The sequence below is a fragment of the Fulvia fulva genome, chromosome 6 (genome assembly GCF_020509005.1).
Source record: "Fulvia fulva chromosome 6, complete sequence".
NCBI lineage: Eukaryota > Fungi > Ascomycota > Dothideomycetes > Mycosphaerellales > Mycosphaerellaceae > Fulvia > Fulvia fulva.
In genome coordinates, this window is record NC_063017.1 from 1939514 (window position 1) to 1960050 (window position 20537).

The following is a 20537-nucleotide window of genomic DNA, read 5'->3' on the forward strand; positions in this document are numbered from 1 at the left end:
TTATGTCGTCCTAGCGTGCCTTCTTCTAGTTACGGCGTGGTTCGTTTACTAGCTCCTCTATCGCCTTCACCCCTAGCGTCGTTTGGCAAGGAAGGAATCGTATTTAGTAAGCTAGCTACGAGATAAGGTGATAAGTCTTAACCGCGCTTTCCTACTTATCTAGCACCACCGTGTAGCCTCGTTTCGAGAGGTTAGCCCGGAGCAAAAGCTTCCCTCTACGCCCTCCCTCCCTGTTTGCTCCTTAAGCCAATATCCACCTCTATAGGCCTGAGCCCTTTAGTGCTCTCTATTGACCGACATGCGCATCCGTCCTCTCGGGCTGTTTAGACAGTGTCAGCCGTCGCTACTAGTGTACACTACGCCCTAGGTTTTGACGCCCTTCGCGTTACCGCAGCCTATCTCTAGAAAGCGGCCGTCTATGCCTCGTAGGTCTGCTCGGGGCACACACCACGCCGGGCAGCGTACTCCTTGCGTTTCTACCTACTAACTAATATGAAGTTCCTTATCACCCTGCCCTCGATCCTCCCCGATCACAGAACTAATCCACTTACATTATACGTCTTTTCCCCGTCCTAATAGCCGTCTTTTCCTTGCTTAGGCTATCGTCTTTTCCTCGTCGCAATCTACTATGTCAGACTAGGTGCGTTGTGTAGCGGGACAGGCAGTGCCTTAGGCAAAACCCTCGTTCCTATACCGGGTGTTTAACAGGCCCTTATAGGCTTCGTCGCGTGTCTACCTACCCACCGCATTGCCCGCTGGCAAACACTAGATTGTTTCGTAGTCCGCTCGACGCCGTTGCATAGTCCGCTTAGTTGTTGTTCTATAGTCCGCTCGTCTAATGTTCGTCGCTTAGCCCGCTCGGTTTACGGTCTCCGGAGGTGAAAATTCTGCACTTATACCAGAGGTGTCCTGTCGAGCGTATAGGCCACGGTTCCGCGCCCTTCTTACACGTAGAAAGAAGAGGGACTCGCTCCCGACACGAGTACACGCTCGTCGGATAGTTTTCATACCCGTTTTGCTAGTAGTCCTCTGTTCGCCGCGGCTTCGCCTACGCTACGCGCCCGTCGCGCCCACGACGCTCTAGCGTGAGAATACTTGGCTCTCTCGTAGCTAGACGAGAGGTTCGTAGCCGACACCACGTACAGGTGATTCTCGTCGTCGACCCTTTAGGAGTTATAGTTACGAAGAGTAAGGCTTCGTACTCTAAGTAAGGAATACTTCGATACTAAACGTAGTATTAACTTCTAGAGGTCCTAGGTCGGAGATCTTATAGTTAAGTTCGACAAGCCGTATAAGGATGACCTATCTAGAAAGATTAGTTACCGCTAGCTTAGGCCGTATCGTATAGCTAAGGTGTACTCGGGGTTTAGTATATACGTCCTCGAAGAGCTTAATAGTACGAGGTTAAAGGGTATATAAGCTCGAGAGAACCTAAAGCTGATCCTATAGTTAAGACCGGACCCGGAGCTTAATCTTCCTAAAGCTAAAGACATTATAGCGCTAGAGGATAGGGTTAATGTCGCGAATGTCGAAAAAGGCGATCTTCCGAACGAGAATAGACCTACTACGTCCGAATCTAACGACGAAGAGGATGACAATATACTTCTAATAGGTATTAATAGAGCTACTATACTTCCGGAACTAGAATCTAAGCCGACGAGACTATAGGTACGGCGTTATAACCTTACTACGGAGGAGATAGCCAAATTTACTAGGATTTAGGTTAAAGGAGGGATAGGACTTTATTATTTCTTTTTCTTAGGCGTAAGGAGTTTACTTAGTAGTTTTAGTTTCTAACCTTAATTTAACTAGCTTCTAGTTCTAGTACCTAGTTTCTAGCGTGCTTAACTAATTTCTAGGCTATATCCTTAATTTAAGAGTAGGCTTACTACGAAGACTAGACTTTAACTTAGCCTCCTTAGCCCCTTATAGAATGAACTTACGATCCCCTTAATATCTCGAGACTAACTACTTAACTAGACGCCGGATCCGCCTTCCTTACGTATAACTTATAGGTATAGTTTCTTAGTTTATATTAGCGTAGCGGAGGTAAAACTAGGGATAGATAGATAGATATTTCATTAAGCTGTTGTAGTGCCCTTTGGCCTATATAGCTATGCTATCTTGTTTTCGTATATATAGAGGGGAAACCGTATTAGTGAAAACCCCTCCTCCTTCCCGCCTATCTTTTCCTCCTAGTTGTCGTCTTAAATTTCCCTTATTAGGGGTACGCTAGTGTTATAGGCCTGCCCTGATGACTACCCTATCTGTAACCCCCCTCGCTTCCGCCTCTTATCTATCTACTCCTCCGTCTCGCTCGCGAGGCTAAACTGCTAGAGGTATCCCTACTGTAGTATCCACCGAGAGATTCGGCGAATATTGCCTTTGTCCCTAATAATTGACTTGTAGTCTCTCCTTCCCGCTTGGTGCCTCCAATTTCCCCTGCCTCTCGCCTACTGCGGGCATCGTAGTAGCATATGTTCTAGGTTTTGCGATAGGTAGCTACACTAGCAGGCTGGGCTATAGATGTCTAGTACGCGTCTTCTGAACAGGTAGGCCCTTAATCCAATGTGTTCGGACCTGATTTGGATCGCTATGCTTGCCTCGGCCCTTGTTAGGTCCCTATATAGCTAGTAATTGTGTCTCTAGAAGGCTCGGAGCGCTATCGGGCCTATTGTCTTAGGGGGCTTCTTTTTCTAGTCCTACTCCTATAGGTAGCTCGCTATCTGTTCCGCTAGGCTTTAGGTCTTAGCCTTGCTCCCGCCGGCCTAGCGAGTCCTACGCTCCTCCTCTTTTCGTACTAGCTATTCGGTGCTTATCTATATAGCCGTAAAGGTAGTAAGGTCATCCTCTTTTTGGCTTGTCCTATGTCCGGCCCCTCTCCGGTAGTAGCTTTCTATCTTATTCTTTGCCTCCTAGATCGAAGTTTGTACTAGGTAACCTGTCGTCCTTACCGCGTATTAAATTCTTATTCCCCGGATGTACTGGCCGACTAGTAGTGTTCCTGTCTCTAGTTCTACTATACTTGTTAACGTTGTCTTATATACGCCTAGTACCCTACGTAGGTTGCCTACCTATATCCTATTTAGGGGTTGCTCTATCCGTTTCGGGATCGGCTTGCCTACCCCTCCTGTTCCCTAAATCTATGCCCCGTATAGTATAGCTAGTCTAACGATCGCCTTATATATTACTCTTGCCTTATCGAATATCGCTCCCTATATAGATGCCGTAAGTCTCTTTATCGAGGCTTCGTTAACTTGTACTCGACTCTAGGCTTTCTTAACCTATACATTCTAGCTTAGCTTCGGGTCGAGCTAGATCCCTAGTACTCGTAGCTCCGCTAATAGCTTTGTCTCGTAGCCTTAGATTCTTACCGCCGCCTTTATATTATAGTATGTTCTCGCTTTACTAAAGTGTATAAGTTGGTACTTTTTAGGGGCGAACTAGGCACTATACTTCTTTGCCTACTCCTCGAATTTCTTATACCTATCTTCGAGGAGGCGATAGTTCTCTTCTGTCGAGTCTAACTAGGCTAGGATGTTTATGTCGTCTACGAACCCCGATACTAAGGTTTGCGGAGAGGTGAGTAGGGGGATTAGATCAGACATAAATATTAGAAACAGGATAGGGGAGAGAGTAGATCCCTAAGGTATTCCAGTCTCTGCCTTTACCGGGTCGGACGTGTACCTTCCTAGGACTAGGTATGTCGTCCGTTCCTAGAGAAAGGAGTAGACGAACGTCGTTACCTACTAGGGGATGCCTTTCTGCTATAGGATATATATTAGCCTTTAGTATAAGACGTTATCGAAGGCTCCTACGATGTCGAGGGATAGTAAGGACGCCGCTCGGTTCCTACCGTAGTGCTAGAGGGTCTGAATTTGCTCCGTAATTAGCTCTATTACTATTAGTATCGATCGCTAGCTTCTTCCCCCTATCTATATTACTAGGAGTACGTGGTTGTCCTCGGCTAGCTACGTAAGTATCTAGGCTACTATCTTTTCTAGGACCTTCCCTATCGTGTTTAGAAGTGCGATTGGTCTATACGACTTAGGCTAAGTATAGTCCTCTTTCTGTAGCTTACGTAGTACTATTGTTATAGACTCTCTATACGGCTTCGGGTGATACCCTAGCCGTAGGTACGCGGTAAACAGGTTTACTAGGCTCGGCGCGATCTCTTCTCTATACTCTTTTAGTAGTATGTTTAGTATCCTATCTAGGCCTAGGGCTTTCCGTCCTTTTAGCTTACTTATAACTCCTATTACTATGTTAGAGCTAACCGCCTAATCTATGTCTAGGGGTTCCGGGTATGTGCTCGGGTCGATATCCGTAAGGTCTACCTCTACTTACGTCGAAAAGAAATGGTCGGCTAATGCTTTTGCCTTGCCCCGGGGCGTAGCCTAGGCAATCCCTTCGCGGTCTACGATTAGGGGGAAGTGAGGGGCTTGTTGCTCTTTAGGTAGTCGTGCCTATTTAGTAAGTCTCCACATCTATTCCGGGTTTTCTATAACGAGCCCGATCGTCGCTCTCTAGTCCTGTAGCTTATCGCGTCTTATCTGTGCCTTCTTCTCTTATGTCGCGTGGCAGTATTGCTCCTACGTCTCTTAGGTGTGCTCCTTCGTCTACTGTCGCCTTGCCCTTCTAGCCTCCCTTACCTTCGTAGAGCATTTAGGGGTCTAGAAGGCCTTCTACTACGTTAAGGGCCGGAGTAACGGCGTATATTGTTCCGCTGCTTACTATATAACCGAGGTAATCTGTTCCGCTACTTGATCTAGCTAAGCTGTCGTCTCGAGTTCTCTATACTATAGTAGGTTCGCTATTAGGAAGCCTCTTATGTCGTCCTAGCGTGCCTTCTTCTAGTTACGGCGTGGTTCGCTTACTAGCTCCTCTATCGCCTTCACCCCTAGCGTCGTTTAGATAGGGATATAGTCTAAGGAGGCTTCTAGCGCGTAGTTCGGTCGGCATTAGACTAGTCTCTCTTTAAGTTCTCGTAATAGAAAGTATAGGTCGATCGTGCTTATACTTAAACGGGCCTTCTACGTCTCTGTTCCCTTTAGTGTTGCTAAGGCCATTCCGTAGCGTGTGGTTATATCTAGTAGCTTTTCCCCTAGAAACGCGTACGGGGGAGTGAATTCGAGTCCCTACCGTAGGTAGTAGAGGTTAAAGTCGCCGAGGAGTACTTGCTTTATGTCTTGGCTTAGGGTCCGCTCTAGGTAGGCGAGGGTTCCTAGTTCCCTACTCGTCCGACCCCGCGGTAGCGGGTTATAAACGTTATAGATCTAGATAGGGCCTTGTGTCGTATCGATCTAGATTAATGTTATGTCTCCTAGGTTGCCCTACTACGGTAGTATAACCTTCTACGACTCAAGGTCTATAGTCTTGCTTACGTATATATATGTCCTCGGGATAACGCCTCGTTAGCCCGCGATTACGGTGTAGTATCTCCGGTCATTACAAGTAGCTAGGAGTCCTTCGTAGGGGTTGACCTATAGTTCCTATACCGTAATAACGTAGTGCCGTAGCGGGTCTAGCTCTTATAGAAAGTAGCGCTAGACCTTGTCCCTACTTTTGTTTACGTTGTACTATACGATAGTAATGTCGTCGTATAGTATTATTCGTTATCCGTAAGGTCTATTTCCGTGCTAACCTACTGTGTCTCCTAAGCCTATATCTCGCTATCCGGCTAGCCCTAGGGCCGCTAGGGCGCCCTAAAGATTTGCATTTGGCCTAGTTCGTTAGCGGCCCGGTTAAGGTGTCGAGGCCTACTAGGAGGTAGATACGTTTACGGTTAGGTTCCCTTGTTCGTCTCTTCTGCCCTCTTCCTTTTGCTCGGTTCGAAGCCCTTATATACGGTAGGTCCCTCCTACTACCGTTAGGGGTACCTAGCTAGTATAGAAATCCTTGCTTTTCTCGCTCGTTCTTATACTGCTATTCTAGTTAGGCATTGGCTTAAATACGCTAGGTGCCTTCTGCCGTAGTATATATACCTACTCTCCTTTTTTAGGTATTCCCTTCCCTAGTATAGGCCTGCGTAGTAAGGACACCTTAGGGTCTTCTCCCCGTATTTTAGGGCTATATGACCGTACTGTTGGCATTAGAAGCATTATAGTACCCTATAGCTACTCTAATAGATCTCCGTGTCTATTCTCTCGTAGTTCTAGAATAGCCTATTGTCTAGTATCTAGTTAGCTTGTTCCGCTGTCTCTACCTAGATAATAAGCGATAAGTATGTCTTTTCTCGGTCTACTATCTTATATAGCTATGCCGCCTTCGTTAGTCGTACTCCTAGGGAGGTGTTCTAGTTCTATACTTAGAGGTAGGGAAGGTCTTCGACCTTAAATGTCCTAGGGACCCCGTAGGCGATAACGGTATACTATTAGTAGGAGACTCGTACCGACTTCGCGACTTTAGTAGTCCACTCCTTATAGGTCTCTAGCTTTCGTCTATTAGACTCTTATACGGTAAAGAGTCTCACTACGCCTATTGCCTCTGCCCTCGCTCTAACTACCTCCTTTTGGCCGATTCTGTCGACAATCTCCTTGCTTATTAGGGCTACGATTTCTTGTTTTTCCGCCGGATTAGTAATATATAGGCGTACCGCCTTACTTGCCTTCGGAGGGGGTTAATTCTTGCCTACTACTACTCTTGCCTATATAGTTGGTCTCTAGGCTACTTTCTGTGTTGCTTATTAGATTGTTTTCGGGATTTAGTATAATAGCGCTTTTAGCGCTCCTAGTAGCTATACGATAGTGTTCTTATATATCCGGGCTAGGTGTTCGCTATCCCCTAGTAAGTCTTCCGCCTCCGTATATAGGGTCGTCTACGCTATATTGTTTGTCGTTAGCCTCTGCTTTCTATATAGTAGGCCTTAGCTTATGTCCTAGGTTTTTCCTTAGTCTGTTCCCCGGTTTAACTCTTAGTATAGAGTGTTTATAAGGCTATAGCTCTCGTTAGTTACTATCCTTCGCTACTATTCGGGGTCGCGCTTCCTAATTAGGTAGTTGTCCTCCGTAACTCCGTAACTCTAGGGTCTGCCTTTAGGGGAACGGAACCTCAGTTTTAGGGTTCTTTATACTACGATTACGCCGCCGCTAGCGTAGGCGGGTCGCTACTGCTTAAGTAGATTACTCGCCTTAATAAGGGCTGTCGAATAAATAGTCCTCGTCCGCTATAGGTACGCCCCGTAGTCTATATAGGACCTTTCGTACGTCGAGGCCCTTTAAAACTAGGGATAGTTTCGTAATAGGGGAGGATATATTAACGAGCTAAGGGCCCCCTTAAGACCCTGAAATTTGCGCGTCGAATCTCGTTAACCTTTAACGGTAAATTACGTAGTAGGGGTATATAGAGGTACTACTAAGATATATATAGTTAGGAGGCGACCTTAGTAGGAAGCTAGGATTTACGAAGAATCTCTCTATAAGGCAAAATACGGAAATCTAAAAATTTTAGATTTATTATCTTTTAGGATCTTAGTATATATTTTACGGCCCGCGGACTAGCAAATATATATACCTACGTATAAGCTATCCTAAGGTCACTAGGCGCGCCCTTACTTACTAGGGTAGTTAGTCGTCTATACTAGTAACGATTCTATAGGATATTGTTATATTAAGATACCGTCGTAATTAAAGTAGAAGTAGTATAGTTCTTAGTAAAAGTAGCCTGCTCGGTAGTATAGCCCGCTCGGTAGTAAAGTACGTTAACTCTATCTACGTAAGATATACTTATTAATCGATACTAGAGATTAATAGCCGTACTATATACCAAAAATATACTATTAACGTGCTTTACTACCGAGCGGGCTATACTACCGAGCGGGCTACTTTTGCTAAGAACTATACTACTTCTATAGATATAGCTATATAGCTACTATTATAGCGTATATTATCTTTAAACGAGGCCAGACTGACCTTAGCTGTCTAGGCCACGAAACGCGACGCGATAATTACGAATCGACTTACTATAAAGATATACGACGCGTCTCGAACTATACTAGGGTATCGATTAAATAGACGACCTCCTCGGGGTGACTACGAGCCTAATTCGAAGAAGCTTATACAGCTAGAAGAGAGGGTAATACTTAAGTATATACTCGAGCTAGATCTTAGAGGTTTCCTACTATTAAAGGCTAGTATACGAGTAATAGCCGATTTATTACTATAAGAGAAGGGTCTTAAGCCCGCTAGTCTTAATTAGACAGACAGGTTTATTAGGCGGTATCGTGAGCTAAAGGTTCCTATAATACGTAGATACGATCGTTAGCGAGCCCTAATAGAAGATCTAGACGTTATCGAGAAGTAGCTCTTACTTATACGTAATATAAAGGAGAAGTATAGTATCCTTAACTAGGATACCTATAACTTCGACGAGATAGGGTTTATAATAGGTATTATTACGTCTTAGAGTATTACGGGTAGTAATCTATAAGACGATAGTATAGGGTTACCGTAAAATAAGCGTTGTTCGGTAAGGCTATAAAAGAGAAGCGCGAAGCGCGCGAGATATATAAGGAAGCGCTAAGGCGCTCGTACGCGGGGATACGGGTTCCCCGCGGAGAAGAGCCGCGGCGTAACGTTACGGTAGTAGTAAACCGTAATATAGAGCGTCGTTACGGGTTTAGAAAGGCGTAGTAGAAAGAGGAAGGTCGTTTAATAGGGCAATAGAGAGGGAGTAGAGAGATAGCGTATTAGATAGCTCTTATACGAAGCGTAATTAGTAAGCTACGTAAGTGTTATGGTCTCCCCACAGAGAGTACAGAAGGTGGGGACAGAAGAGCCTCAGAGTGCTTAGAAGTCGTCAAGAAGTAACAGTCCAGCTTGGTGTGTGAGCGCCAAGAATCACATGCCCCGTAACATTCACTACGGGACCCAGCCCTCCAAATTCACCCCTCTACCAAACCTTGACAGATTCACTTCGGCTCGTGACTGTGTGACTCATGGCACTCCCGCGAGCACCCGCGACTGCGCTGGACCCTGGAAGAAGCACGTAGAAGACTCGGAACGTAGGGCAGGTTGGAATAAGGTTTTGAGCAAAGCTACTGAGCGCGGCTTCGCACGGGTTAGCCCTGTTGATGCGGGGACACGCACTCGCGAGGGTCGCGTATAAATATCTGGCCTTCCCTAGGCCTCTCTTGCTTCCTTCGTCTTTTGTTTTGTGTAGCAATCATACTATACCCTTTTGTATCTGCACTTCGTACCTGCATTCTCGCTTTCACCCTTGCATCTCACAGGCCAGGCTCTCGCCCTGACAGTAAGTCTAACGAGGCCCTTATATAGTAGAAAGTACGAAAGCGTAAGTATATTTAGTCTAGAGAGTCTCTAACCTTCGATAAGGCGTCGTAATTAATACCTCTAGAGGATACTAGGAGGTAGGAAGTAAGTAGAGAGTCGCTAGATAGTATTTAGCTAGTACTAAGGCTACGACGCTATAAGCGATATAGCGAGTCGGAGTATAACGTACGTACCTATTAAGTAGACTCGCTAGATAGCGAAGAATCTAAAGAGAAATTGTCCTCCTAGTAACGATTCTATAGGATGTCGTCGTATAAAGATACCGTCGTAATTAAAGTAGAAGTAGTATAGTTCTTAGTAAAAGTAGCCCGCTCGGTAGTATAGCCCGCTCGGTAGTAAAGTACGTTAGCGGTTATAAATCTCTAAAGGGTAAGCGTAGTAAAGTAGAGCTCTATACTTCCTATTTCCTTAAGAGCGTACGATCTACGCTATACCGAATCGATATATAGTACTTAATACGATAATACGGGCGCGTATATTTTACGAGCTTGCTAATAGGTATAGTACGGCTAGTACGTAACCTTGATTAGTTATTCTAGCATTTTGATTATTAACCAATTAGAAGAGCGCCAAGGAGTTCTTAGGGCTAGTAATAGAGCTCTACTCCCTCGCTAACGCCAACACCTACGCTCGAGTGTTCGCAAGCTCACACGTCGCTACGCTTAATGACTGCAGGATCATTCCAGCAACCTCATTGACACGCCTGCTTACCTTTGACATAGCCAAATTGCCTGCGATCGTGAAGGTGGCTCTTCGAGAAGCAGATACAATCGGAATACCTCTTCTACGAGCTACCAATTCAGATCCAGAACATCCGTAGACGTGGTGTTGAGTCGTCCCGGCAATGATGTTGGTTCCGCGAAACATGTTTCTGCACGTTCAGTTTCCTGCCACGTTGTACAGACGAGCAGTCGGTCGAATCGACCGAGTACCGTGGATGGTCTGCGTCACAAGGCAGTCTCTGTCAGCACCGGCCTTTCCGGTGTCTCCCGAGTCAGAGGAGCAGCTCGTATAGCTAGCCAGCGTTGAGGGTGAGGAGTTCGCTGAATTGCGGTCTGTGAAACAGGCAGGCGTGTCCTGGTATTCATGCTCATGGTATAGCTGACACTGCAGCGCGTCGAGAAGCTCAACGCTCAGCAATAAGAGGCGGAGGATGTGGACTAAGCGGGTGTAGTGCCCAACAATGGTTGTTCGAGGCGTTTGTCTCGTACTGTATATGAAATGCAGAGCTGGTGGTGAGATTTGCCAAGATGGTCAGATGTGTGAGGCGCTAGTGGGTGCCAGACCAGCATCGGCATATTCTCGGCCCTTCTCAACTCTCCGTGGAGAGGCGATGCGGGGATGTTGGAGAGAGCTGTGTGCGAGCTGTCCGACAGATGAGCTGCTGAGCTGCCATTGGGACGCCAGTTCACAATACACACGTTGATGCTTCAACCAACCTCCCTGCACATAGACTGCTGGGACCGATAAGACATGTGGTAGTATCGTGAATCCGCTTGCGTCCATGTCCACGCGGGAGTGCTCCACCAAACTTGACATTCTGACGTTAGCTTCCAGAGCTCGGACGGCAGCTTCGCTTCACCACTGACCAGCCTCCAGCTTTCCCATTTCGACAGCGACTGCTTTACTCTTGACCACCTCATCATCGCCTCGTGCCTTCTGCAAACACAACACTTGGAAGCAGTGCTCTTGCATACCTAGTCAGCACCCGACTAGCCGCAGATCTGCCACGAGGTACGTCCCAAAACAGCACCATTGTGCACCACCCAGTACATCGCCGGAGACATCGAGATGGTCACAAGCTGCTCGCGTTACATCATACCGCTGCCCGGCGCCTCCAGTGACACCCGAGCACCACCAGCTGACTGACACCCATTGGAAACAGAGCTACCCACCGTCGCACCCCTCCCGAGATATTCTCTCGAGCACTCGACACACACGACAACCAGTCATTACCTGGCACGGAGCCACCCATACCTCCACCATGACAGTCACACCGCGAAGAGACGTGCGGAATCATGTGCTCTTCGAGGTTGCAACTGAGGTTGCCAACCGAGTGGGCGGTATCTACAGTGTGCTCAAGTCCAAGGCCCAGGTCACAACGGCAGAGTATGGTTCTATGTACACCCTTCTCGGTCCGTTGAACCGCGCCTCAGCAGCCGTCGAAGTTGAAGAGATCGAGCCCAGAGATCCGGCATTGATCGCGACAATCAAAAGCATGAACGAGCGGGGCATCCAGACACTGTACGGAAGATGGCTGATCGATGGAGCACCGCGAGTCTTGCTCTTTGACACGGGCACTGGCTACTACAAGCTCGACGAGTGGAAGGGCGACCTTTGGTCAACTGCCGGTATTCCCAGTCCACCAGACGACCACGAGACAAACGAGGCCATTGTGTTTGGTTACTTGATTGCCTGGTTCTTGGGCGAGGTAAGCAGCAAAGCTTGTTTGCAGAAGTTATAATGAGCTGACTTGGGCAGTACGCCTACCACAACAAGGAGAATGCAATCATTGCGCAATTCCACGAATGGCTAGCAGGTGTTGCACTACCTCTGTGCCGTAAGCGAAAGATCGATGTCACCACTATCTTTACCACACACGCAACACTCTTGGGTCGCTACCTCTGCGCCGGCTCAGTCGACTTTTACAACAACCTGCAATACTTTGACGTGGATGCGGAAGCTGGCAAGCGTGGTATCTACCACAGGTACTGCATCGAACGCGGCGCTGCGCACAGTGCAGATGTCTTCACCACTGTCAGCCATATTACGGCTTACGAGAGTGAGCACTTGCTCAAACGGAAACCCGATGGAGTGCTTCCCAACGGCCTGAATGTCAAGAAGTTCTCCGCGACCCACGAGTTTCAGAACTTGCACCAAGTCAACAAGGACCGCATCACGGACTTCTGTCGAGGTCACTTCTACGGGCACAACGACTTTGACCCGGAGAAGACACTCTACTACTTCACCGCTGGACGATACGAGTACAGGAATAAGGGTGTGGACATGTTCATTGAGTCTCTGGCTCGTCTGAATCACCGCATGAAGGATGCCAACTCGGATATGACGGTCGTTGCCTTTATCATCATGCCGGCGCAGACGAGCTCTTTGGCTGTGGAAGCACTCAAGGGTCAAGCAGTGATCAAGTCGCTGCATGATACTGTTGGTCACATTGGAAAGAACATTGAGAAGAAGCTCTTCGAGAAGTCCCTATCTTGGCACGAAGGCCAGGAACCGCCGGGTGAGAAGGATTTGCTGAACTCGCAGGACAAGATCATGCTTCGACGACGACTATATGCGATGAAGCGCCACACACTCCCACCGATCGTCACGCACAATCTTGTCAACGACACCGAAGATCCGATCCTGAACCAGCTCCGTCGATGCCAGCTTTTCAACCACCCCTCCGACCGCGTCAAGGTTGTGTTTCACCCAGAGTTTTTGAGCTCAGGTAACCCAGTCTTGCCCATGGATTACGATGACTTCGTTCGCGGAACGAACATGGGTATCTTCAGCTCCTACTACGAACCCTGGGGCTACACGCCAGCAGAATGCACGGTCATGGGTGTGCCATCGATCACGACGAATCTGTCTGGTTTCGGATGCTACATGGAAGAGTTGATCGAGAATGCGCAAGACTACGGAATCTACATCGTTGATCGCAGGATGAAGGGTGTAGACGACAGCGTGAACCAACTCACAGAATTCATGTTCCAATACACGCAGAAGAGCAAGAGACAACGCATCAACCAGCGGAACCGAACGGAGCGCCTCAGTGATTTGCTTGATTGGAAGCGTATGGGCATGGAGTACGTCAAGGCACGCCAGCTGTCTCTCCGACGAGCATACCCCGACAGCTTTTCGGGCGACGAGGAAGAGCCTGGCTTCTTTGATGGCACCGAGAACATCAAAATCAGCCGGCCACTATCTGCTCCAGGCAGTCCGCGCGAGCGCAGCGGCATGATGACACCAGGTGACTTCGCGTCGCTCCAGGAGGGCCGTGAAGGTCTGAGCACCGAGGACTACATTGCATGGAAGTTGCCAGAAGAGGTAAGCAGATCACGCGTATTATGTCACCGATGCGATACTAACACAAGAACAGGAGGAACCTGAAGACTACCCCTTCCCGCTAACCCTCAAGACGAAGACTAAGATTGGCGAATCAGGCTTGGCAGGCAGCGGTACAGCGACGCCAACCATGGTTAATGGCAATGGTACGTCGCTGCCACTACGTGTACAGCCCGAAGAAGCGTCCTCATGATCGATAGCATGAAATGAGCGTACAAGATTGGATTAATCTGTCTTTCTTTGGTCGCGAGGTTTCGGAACGGCGGCTGTAGCATCGTTGCGATCGAACTTCAGGCTGCGTACCCAGCATCGCGTCCACGGATGCTTTTTGTAAAGCTTGTGTAGTATTTGTACAATGGTATCGAGGGAAGGTATTACTCAGCCCGGCGCGCCCTGCCTGTCCTTGGAAATCGAATGGAGCCATTCTGATGACGACAACGCCGACGACTGATCAGCGAGACGTACGAAGCTGTCAGCTTTTTTGCGACGTGCTTTTTTGGACGCAGATTACCTCCAGACCTCTTCTGAGGACATTTTACCGAATCTGTATGGGTTGTCATGGCTTATGCAAAAGTCACAGACCGACTTCCAGCCAACGACAGATGAGCTTAATCCGTCCTCAATAAGCAGGTTCGTCGAAAATCCACAACGCTACCATATGTCTGGGACGCACACAGAGGACAGAGAAATGAAGATTCTTGAATAATGGACTATAAAGGGACCGATGTCCCAAATCTTGCGTTGCTTGCTCGTTGCTCATACACCGCTCACTCGACATTTTTCTGACAACATCGCCAAAATGCTGTTATCTCAGCTCGTGGTGCTTGGTGCCGCTGTATCTAACTATGGCGCCTCTGCGAGCGCTGTGCGCATGCCTATATTTCACCGTACTGGCTGGGGCAATGGAACTGGCTATGCTAATGCGACTGGCTATGCTAATGCGACTGGCTATGCTAATGCGACTGGCTATGCTAATGCGACTGGCTATGCTAATGCGACTGGCTATGCTAATGCGACTGGCTATGCTCATGCGACTGGATACTCCAACGCGACGTATCCGGCCATCTCAGCTACCGGCGGCTTCAGTTGGCCCTCCCCAACACCCGCCACTCCCGCAGAGCCATATCTCAATCAGACCATGCCGGTCGACTTCAATGGCACAGCCGCTTCTTGCGATGCAGGATGCCGCGATGAGTTCAAGAACCGCACGCTCCTTGCCAACGCAGCATCAGCCGCCACCCTGGTCCTCGATCGCTTGGACCTCTGGAAGGAGTGCTGGGAGGAGCCCCGGTGCCAGAATGCTGTCGCGATGATGGTCGGCTCTACTGCTACAGCGCTCTTCGACACGGATGAGGAGGTCTGCACTGGCAGTTGGGACGATCGGTGCTTTGCTGACTGGATGATTACCGTGGGTAATAAGGCTGCTCTCCAGTCCATGGCAGGCACGTATTCCGTTCTGAAGACACTCGTGGCGAACGCGACGGCTGGCGATATTCTGTCTCCTAGCGAGCAGAAGCTTCTCTGGGATATGGGGCAGTTATCGGCCTTTATCAACTCGGGACCCATGGTCGACCCGAACACATTCACAGCGCAGATGCAGAATACCACTGTCAACAGTACCGCTATTCCTGACTGGCTTGCCGCCACACCCGCACAGACGACCCAGTCTACCGAAACCTTCCCAAGCAGCACCCAAGCCCATCCACGCACCACCCGAACCCCTGCGTACGATGACAGCGACAAGGACGACGATGCCAAGAAGTACGCCCCCCTGGCCCTCCTCGCTGTCGCCGTCCCAGCCCTCGGAGCCGGAATGTGGTACTTCGGCGCCAATCACGGCTTCACCAAGCTCGGCAACCTCATCAGACCCTTCCGTTCATCCGGCGGTTCCTTCGTCCAGCGACTTACAACAGCCTACAACACCCAAATGGCAGGCAAAGGCGGCTTCCGCAGTGCGTACAAGAATGCAGAGTACAGTTACGAACTCGGCAAGCCCCCGCCAAATGACTTCACCAGACGAACCCAGCCGTACCGCCTCAGCAGGGCTCCGAAAATGCCGACGACGGGGAGTGAGTGGAAGGCAAAGCCGAATACGCCGGAGGTTACGGAGGTCTGGCCATGGGAGGAGCCGAGTGTACCGATCAATTCGCCCTGTGAGAGTCCTGTTGGGCTGAGGAGGCGGGCTGCTGGGGGTTGTCTCCAGGAGCCTTGGACGGGGGCTGATTCTGCTATCGCGACTGGGTATGATGCTGTTATGGGGGCTATGCCTGTTGCGCAGCAGGTCATTGGTACTGCTGCTGGACTAGGATCGGTCATGCTCGGTGGTGTTGACCCTTTCGGTGGATTCTTGTCGTTGATCGGGCATGGTGGTGGTGATGGTAGCGATGATGGTGGGAACGACGACAAGCCTACGCATCACCCGAAGCCTACTCACAAGCCTACTGATCAACCAAAATCCAAGCATGATGAAGCAACGTCCACGACCTCGGACAAGCAGCATGAGTCGAGCTCAACGTCACCCGAAAGCAAAGCGACATCCACAAGCCTATCGCCAACATCGCAGACCACCTCAACATCTTCGCTTTCTTCCTCACTCGCTTCGACGACCTCAAGCAGCCTTCTCTCATCGTCGGCCTCGACCTCATCCTCAACCAGCCTCAGCAATTCGACCAGCACCGCGCCATCAATCTGGAACCCATTCGCCGCCCCCTCTCCAACCGCCACCTCCTCTACACCCTCTTCGCTCTGGAGTCCCTCCATCATAACCCTAGTCTCCGCACCATCCACCACTCCAACCAATCTCATAACCATCCTCACCTCCACCCCCGCCGCCACCCCAACCAACGTTCTAACCATCGGGGGTGGCCCCGCCGCTACAGAAACTCTCGTCGCCCAGCTCGGAGAACCCGCATGGGCTATTGTCCCCGTCAGCCTCATCCCGGTCGGCAGCGTTGTGCCGAATGGCGAGGTCGCTGTGGGGACTTATGATTCGAGTGTTATGGTGGCGGCGAGTAGCGCGTTTCCGAAGGGGTTGGATATGAATGCGGTTACGAGTGTGCTTGGACCGCTGCCTACGGGTAGGGCTTAGGGCAGGGAGGTGCATGAGTGGGGTGAGGAGTGGGTGGAGCTGCGTGTGGGAGTTGTGGGGAGATTTTGGATGGAGTTGCTGTTGTTGGAGAGTGGAGTGTGGTAATGTGAAAGTTGATGGGGTAGAGTCTAGAGAGTGATTGCCCTATAGTTATTGGAACGTATGTTATGCAATTGTATCACAGAAGACACTGTAAGCTCCTGGATTTTGTTATATGCAAGCTACGTCTGTCGTCTGCTATTGCAAACAATGCTCCATCTCAAATGCTATCACTAACGCCAGCCAATGCTATTTCTGCCATTGATGCAATCTTCTGTCTTCATAATGAGCGTGACCACATTCTCCCTCTCACTTCATTTAACCTGTGGGACCCAGTCTGACTTAAGCCTTCACACAAACCCAGTACGCCGCCCACGCAGTCGTGGCACCTCCATTCCACTCAGAAAACTTGCTCTCATCGAATCCATTCTCCGCAGCCAGAGCGTCAACACGCTTTCCAGGCGCAACCAGCTCAAACTCCTGGCAAGATTTGATGATGTTTGGCATAACCGGCACCGGCGTCTGATCTGGAGTGTAGTGGGTTCCGAAGTCCGGCTGCACAGGTGGCGTGTACTCGTACCACGGAGTGTCGATGCAAACGGGCACATACGCCTGGAGGCCGAAACAGGTTTGACCGATGGATGGGTTCCATTTGTAGAATTGCGTGACGGTGAAATTGTTGTAAGACTTGGCGATTGAAAGGCAGGTGTCGGAGGGCTGGACGGTGTAGAAGGCGGTGCAGTCAGATGGGCGGACTGTGCAGACGCAGCCGGCGCTGTTGGAGCAGTATTGGGTGCAGTTGCTGGCCTGGCGGGTTGCGATGTTGGTGTCGAGTTCGGCCGAGAAGGCAGCGGGCATGGCTAGTGGTGTGCATGCTGCGGTGGCGGCGAGGGCACCGAGGGTGAGCAAAGATACCCAAGTGTTCAGCGCTGAGCACGTGCAGACTGGGCGCCGTGGCCACAAGCGCTACCTTGGGGACATGGACTTGAACGTCTGTGGCTGTACCGATGCTCTTGAAGGGTGCATCAGTGATATCGACCGCAAGCGACATGGCTTTGGAGTGGGCGAGTGTTCCATTATCCATAGCAGAGCAAGGTGTCACGACTCACGAGCAAATCGACGGTTGGGGCTTGGCGGGCGGTTCAATCGATCGCCTCGGTGCAGTCGGCCAACTTGATCTGCCAGCGTCACTGAGCTTCTCGCGTGCTTCCACTGCGACATTCACTCACCTCGCCCTCCCCACCCCACTGGCTATACATCTGGTGGGCATTCTGATATACATGCTCCGAATGCAATGATTGCAGCGACTCGTCGTTGGCTGCGACGGAATCGGAATACCTTGATCGTTGGAGCGAGCGTAATCGGCGCAGGAGTATTAGCGGGACAGTATGTCTTGGGCAAGACACAGGAGGCCCGCCAGCGCATGAGCGACGAGAAGACGGCGAAAGAGAAGTACGCGAGATGGAACATGCACACAATGCTTCGGCAGACTGATGGATGGCCAGCCTCCGGAGACGATTCGAGCAGAACCAAGAGGACTGCACGTATACCGTGCTCGCGCTACTACCGACCATTCGCGAGGAAATTGTCAGCGCCCTCCCCGTCGAGCAGATCACTGAGCAACTACAACAAGAACGACAAGAGCGTTTGAAGAGGCTAGGCCCATCCGAAGCTGCTTCCTCACAATATCCTTCGGCACCGCCTAGTGCCACCGACGACGATGGCCGAAGTCTTGCCAGTCTACAGAGCAGCAGCTATGTGCATGCCAGCCAGGTTGCCCACAGTACTCTCAACGTCGCCGATTCTCCTCAACAGCCCAAACGCAGCAAGGCCAAGCTATGGCAGGACATGAAGATAAACTCAATTACGCGTGCATTGACCCTGATATACACCCTGTCCCTGCTGACCCTCCTCACGCGCATCCAACTCAATCTACTAGGCCGAAGGACGTACCTGTCATCTGTCGTGCAGCTTGCATCGCCGCCGCCAGCCACACACTCATCGACGATATCCCTCGAGAACAAGGACGATGACAACTACGATAATGTCTACGGCAATGACTTCGAGACGAATCGAAAGTATCTCACCTTCAGCTGGTGGCTATTGCATCGAGGAAGCAAGCGGATCATGGAGCGAGTGTCGGCGGCAGTGAAAGAGGTCTTCGGACAGGTCAACATTCGAGAAGATCTGAGCTTAGAGAGGCTGGCAGACCTGATCATGCAAGTGCGCAGGAAAGTGGAAGGTGCGACCGAGAGCGAGCGACGATCGATGCAATGGCTCGGATACCTGTTGCCGCCCAAGCGGGACGAATCGTTCGTGATCAGACAGTCTGGCATGTCGGAAAGTGACGAATCTCCCTCGCCCGATGCGCAGGACTTTGACCCTATGGACGAGGACTTGATCAACGCATCTCTTCGCCGACTTCTGGACGAGACTAGTGACCTTGTCGAGTCGCCGACGTTCACCTACGTTCTCACACGCCTGCTCGATGCAGCTTTCTCCCACCTCGTCGACTACCGCATCGCGACTGAGGCGTTCGAGGTCACTGGACCAGGAGCACCAGGCACTGAGGCAAGAATCGTTGAAATCACAGACAAGAAGTGCAAGCTGGCACACATCCTGCCAGTTTTCTGCAGACAGGCACATGTTATCGCCGCTGGCAGTGGTGAACTCGACACTATGGCCGGCCTCGCGGCTCAAGAGCCTCTGGGCAATGAGTATTTGTCAGCCATTGACCAGGTCGGTGACCTTGGAGCATTTGCGGCGGTCATCTACTCGAGCAATTTCGAGTACGAAGTGCCGGCTGGTCTGGACACCACAGCCGCCGCTGTAGCAGCCGGCAGACAATCGTCCCCACGAAACTACAACATGTCAACATCCTCGAGCAGTCCGGACTCCGTAGCGCAAGAAGTTGGCGAATCACCTCCGCAAGATGCTGCTGAAAACATGCTGGACGAGAGCCAAGTGCTTGTTCTCAGTCATGCCGAAGAAGACACCACTGCAGCTCCCGCACCACAACCGCAGGAGAGTATCGCTGTTGCACCGCAAGCCGAGACCACTGATACTGCTGGCAACTTCGAGACTGCATGGCAAAAGGCGACATCGACAGCAGATGAAGATGAGAAGCCTCCTGATGATGAGGTCGTCAAGCTGACTTAAGGCATATGTGTTGCATACAGATCTCTTGTTTGACTTAGTCATCTGTCTGTCTGTCTGTCTGTAAGATTAAGATACCCACGACCCTTCAATGCATGAAATATCAATCCACGTACATAAGTGCCTCCATTCCCAGCGCTACGGCAAGTTAGCATTTCATCTCAAGCAATGCAAGCAGAGCTGCTCGGGCTAGGCTATCTAAGAGGATCTCTGCTTTGACCCCACACCACCTCCCTGGTCACATCTCCTTTGGCAACATCACTTCTTCTGCTCCTTTTCATCCCTCCCTCTCGCTTCATACAATGCCTTCCTACCCTCTCCATCAGCTTCTTACACCTACCCGTTCAAATTCCTCCAACAGAAACTTACATCTTCGCTCCCCTCTCCCCACCCTTGCCCTCCAACCTATCAAGACTCTCCTCAATCAACCCAATATGGCCCCGTAACGTACCCTCAATCTCATCCAAGCGCGCTTCCTGTTCTTCGAGGTTATAGACGAGGTGGGACCGGAGATGGTATGTTGCGCCTCCGATTGCTGTGAGGTTGAGGAGGCCGATTAGGAAGGTTGGTTTTTGGAAGAAGGGGCCCATTGTTAGTCGGTGGTGTTGTAGGTGTAAGGCCGGCTGGGATTGGGTCAGAGTGCTTCGAGAGTGGCGGTTGTTGCTGCTGCGGTTCGTACAGTATGGTGTGTTGGAGATGCTTTATGGGATCTATGACGTAGAGATCGAGGTGATCTGTTGTATTGCACGGACGAGACATCGTGGCATTGAGGTTTTTCTGAGATGTTTGCTGCGCTGTGAGTATGCTCTACTGCGACCTCACGTTCTGTGTGCTGCAGTGGTGGGTCGGTAGCTTGCTCACTCATGACATCGTCGAAGCGACTGACGCGCCCTTCC

At 50.2% G+C, this 20537-nt stretch overlaps 5 protein-coding genes across 5 annotated transcripts; 3 read left to right on the forward strand and 2 right to left on the reverse strand.

The window, feature by feature from the left end:
* Positions 1-11274: 11274 nt before the first annotated feature.
* Positions 11275-13551, forward strand: CLAFUR5_06944 (Glycogen [starch] synthase; the record flags this gene model as incomplete). Its single annotated transcript, XM_047906092.1, has 3 exons — positions 11275-11721; positions 11772-13340; positions 13393-13551. 3 exons carry the CDS (start codon positions 11275-11277, stop codon positions 13549-13551), a joined length of 2175 nt encoding a protein of 724 aa, XP_047763568.1.
* Positions 13552-14157: 606 nt separating this feature from the next.
* CLAFUR5_06945 (uncharacterized protein) lies at positions 14158-16446 on the forward strand (the record flags this gene model as incomplete). The annotated part of the gene is made up of 1 exon (XM_047906093.1): positions 14158-16446. One exon carries the CDS (start codon positions 14158-14160, stop codon positions 16444-16446), a length of 2289 nt encoding a protein of 762 aa, XP_047763114.1.
* Positions 16447-16827: 381 nt separating this feature from the next.
* On the reverse strand, positions 16828-17343 carry CLAFUR5_06946 (LysM domain-containing protein; the record flags this gene model as incomplete). The annotated part of the gene is made up of 1 exon (XM_047906094.1): positions 16828-17343. One exon carries the CDS (start codon positions 17341-17343, stop codon positions 16828-16830), a length of 516 nt encoding a protein of 171 aa, XP_047763116.1.
* A 436-nt stretch (positions 17344-17779) lies between these two features.
* CLAFUR5_06947 (Peroxisomal biogenesis factor 3) lies at positions 17780-19644 on the forward strand (the record flags this gene model as incomplete). The annotated part of the gene is made up of 2 exons (XM_047906095.1): positions 17780-17937; positions 17991-19644. 2 exons carry the CDS (start codon positions 17780-17782, stop codon positions 19642-19644), a joined length of 1812 nt encoding a protein of 603 aa, XP_047763115.1.
* A 255-nt stretch (positions 19645-19899) lies between these two features.
* CLAFUR5_06948 (uncharacterized protein) lies at positions 19900-20231 on the reverse strand (the record flags this gene model as incomplete). Its single annotated transcript, XM_047906096.1, has 2 exons — positions 19900-19951; positions 20011-20231. The coding sequence occupies 2 exons, from the start codon at positions 20229-20231 to the stop codon at positions 19900-19902; spliced, it is 273 nt and encodes a 90-aa protein (XP_047763118.1).
* Positions 20232-20537: the final 306 nt, after the last annotated feature.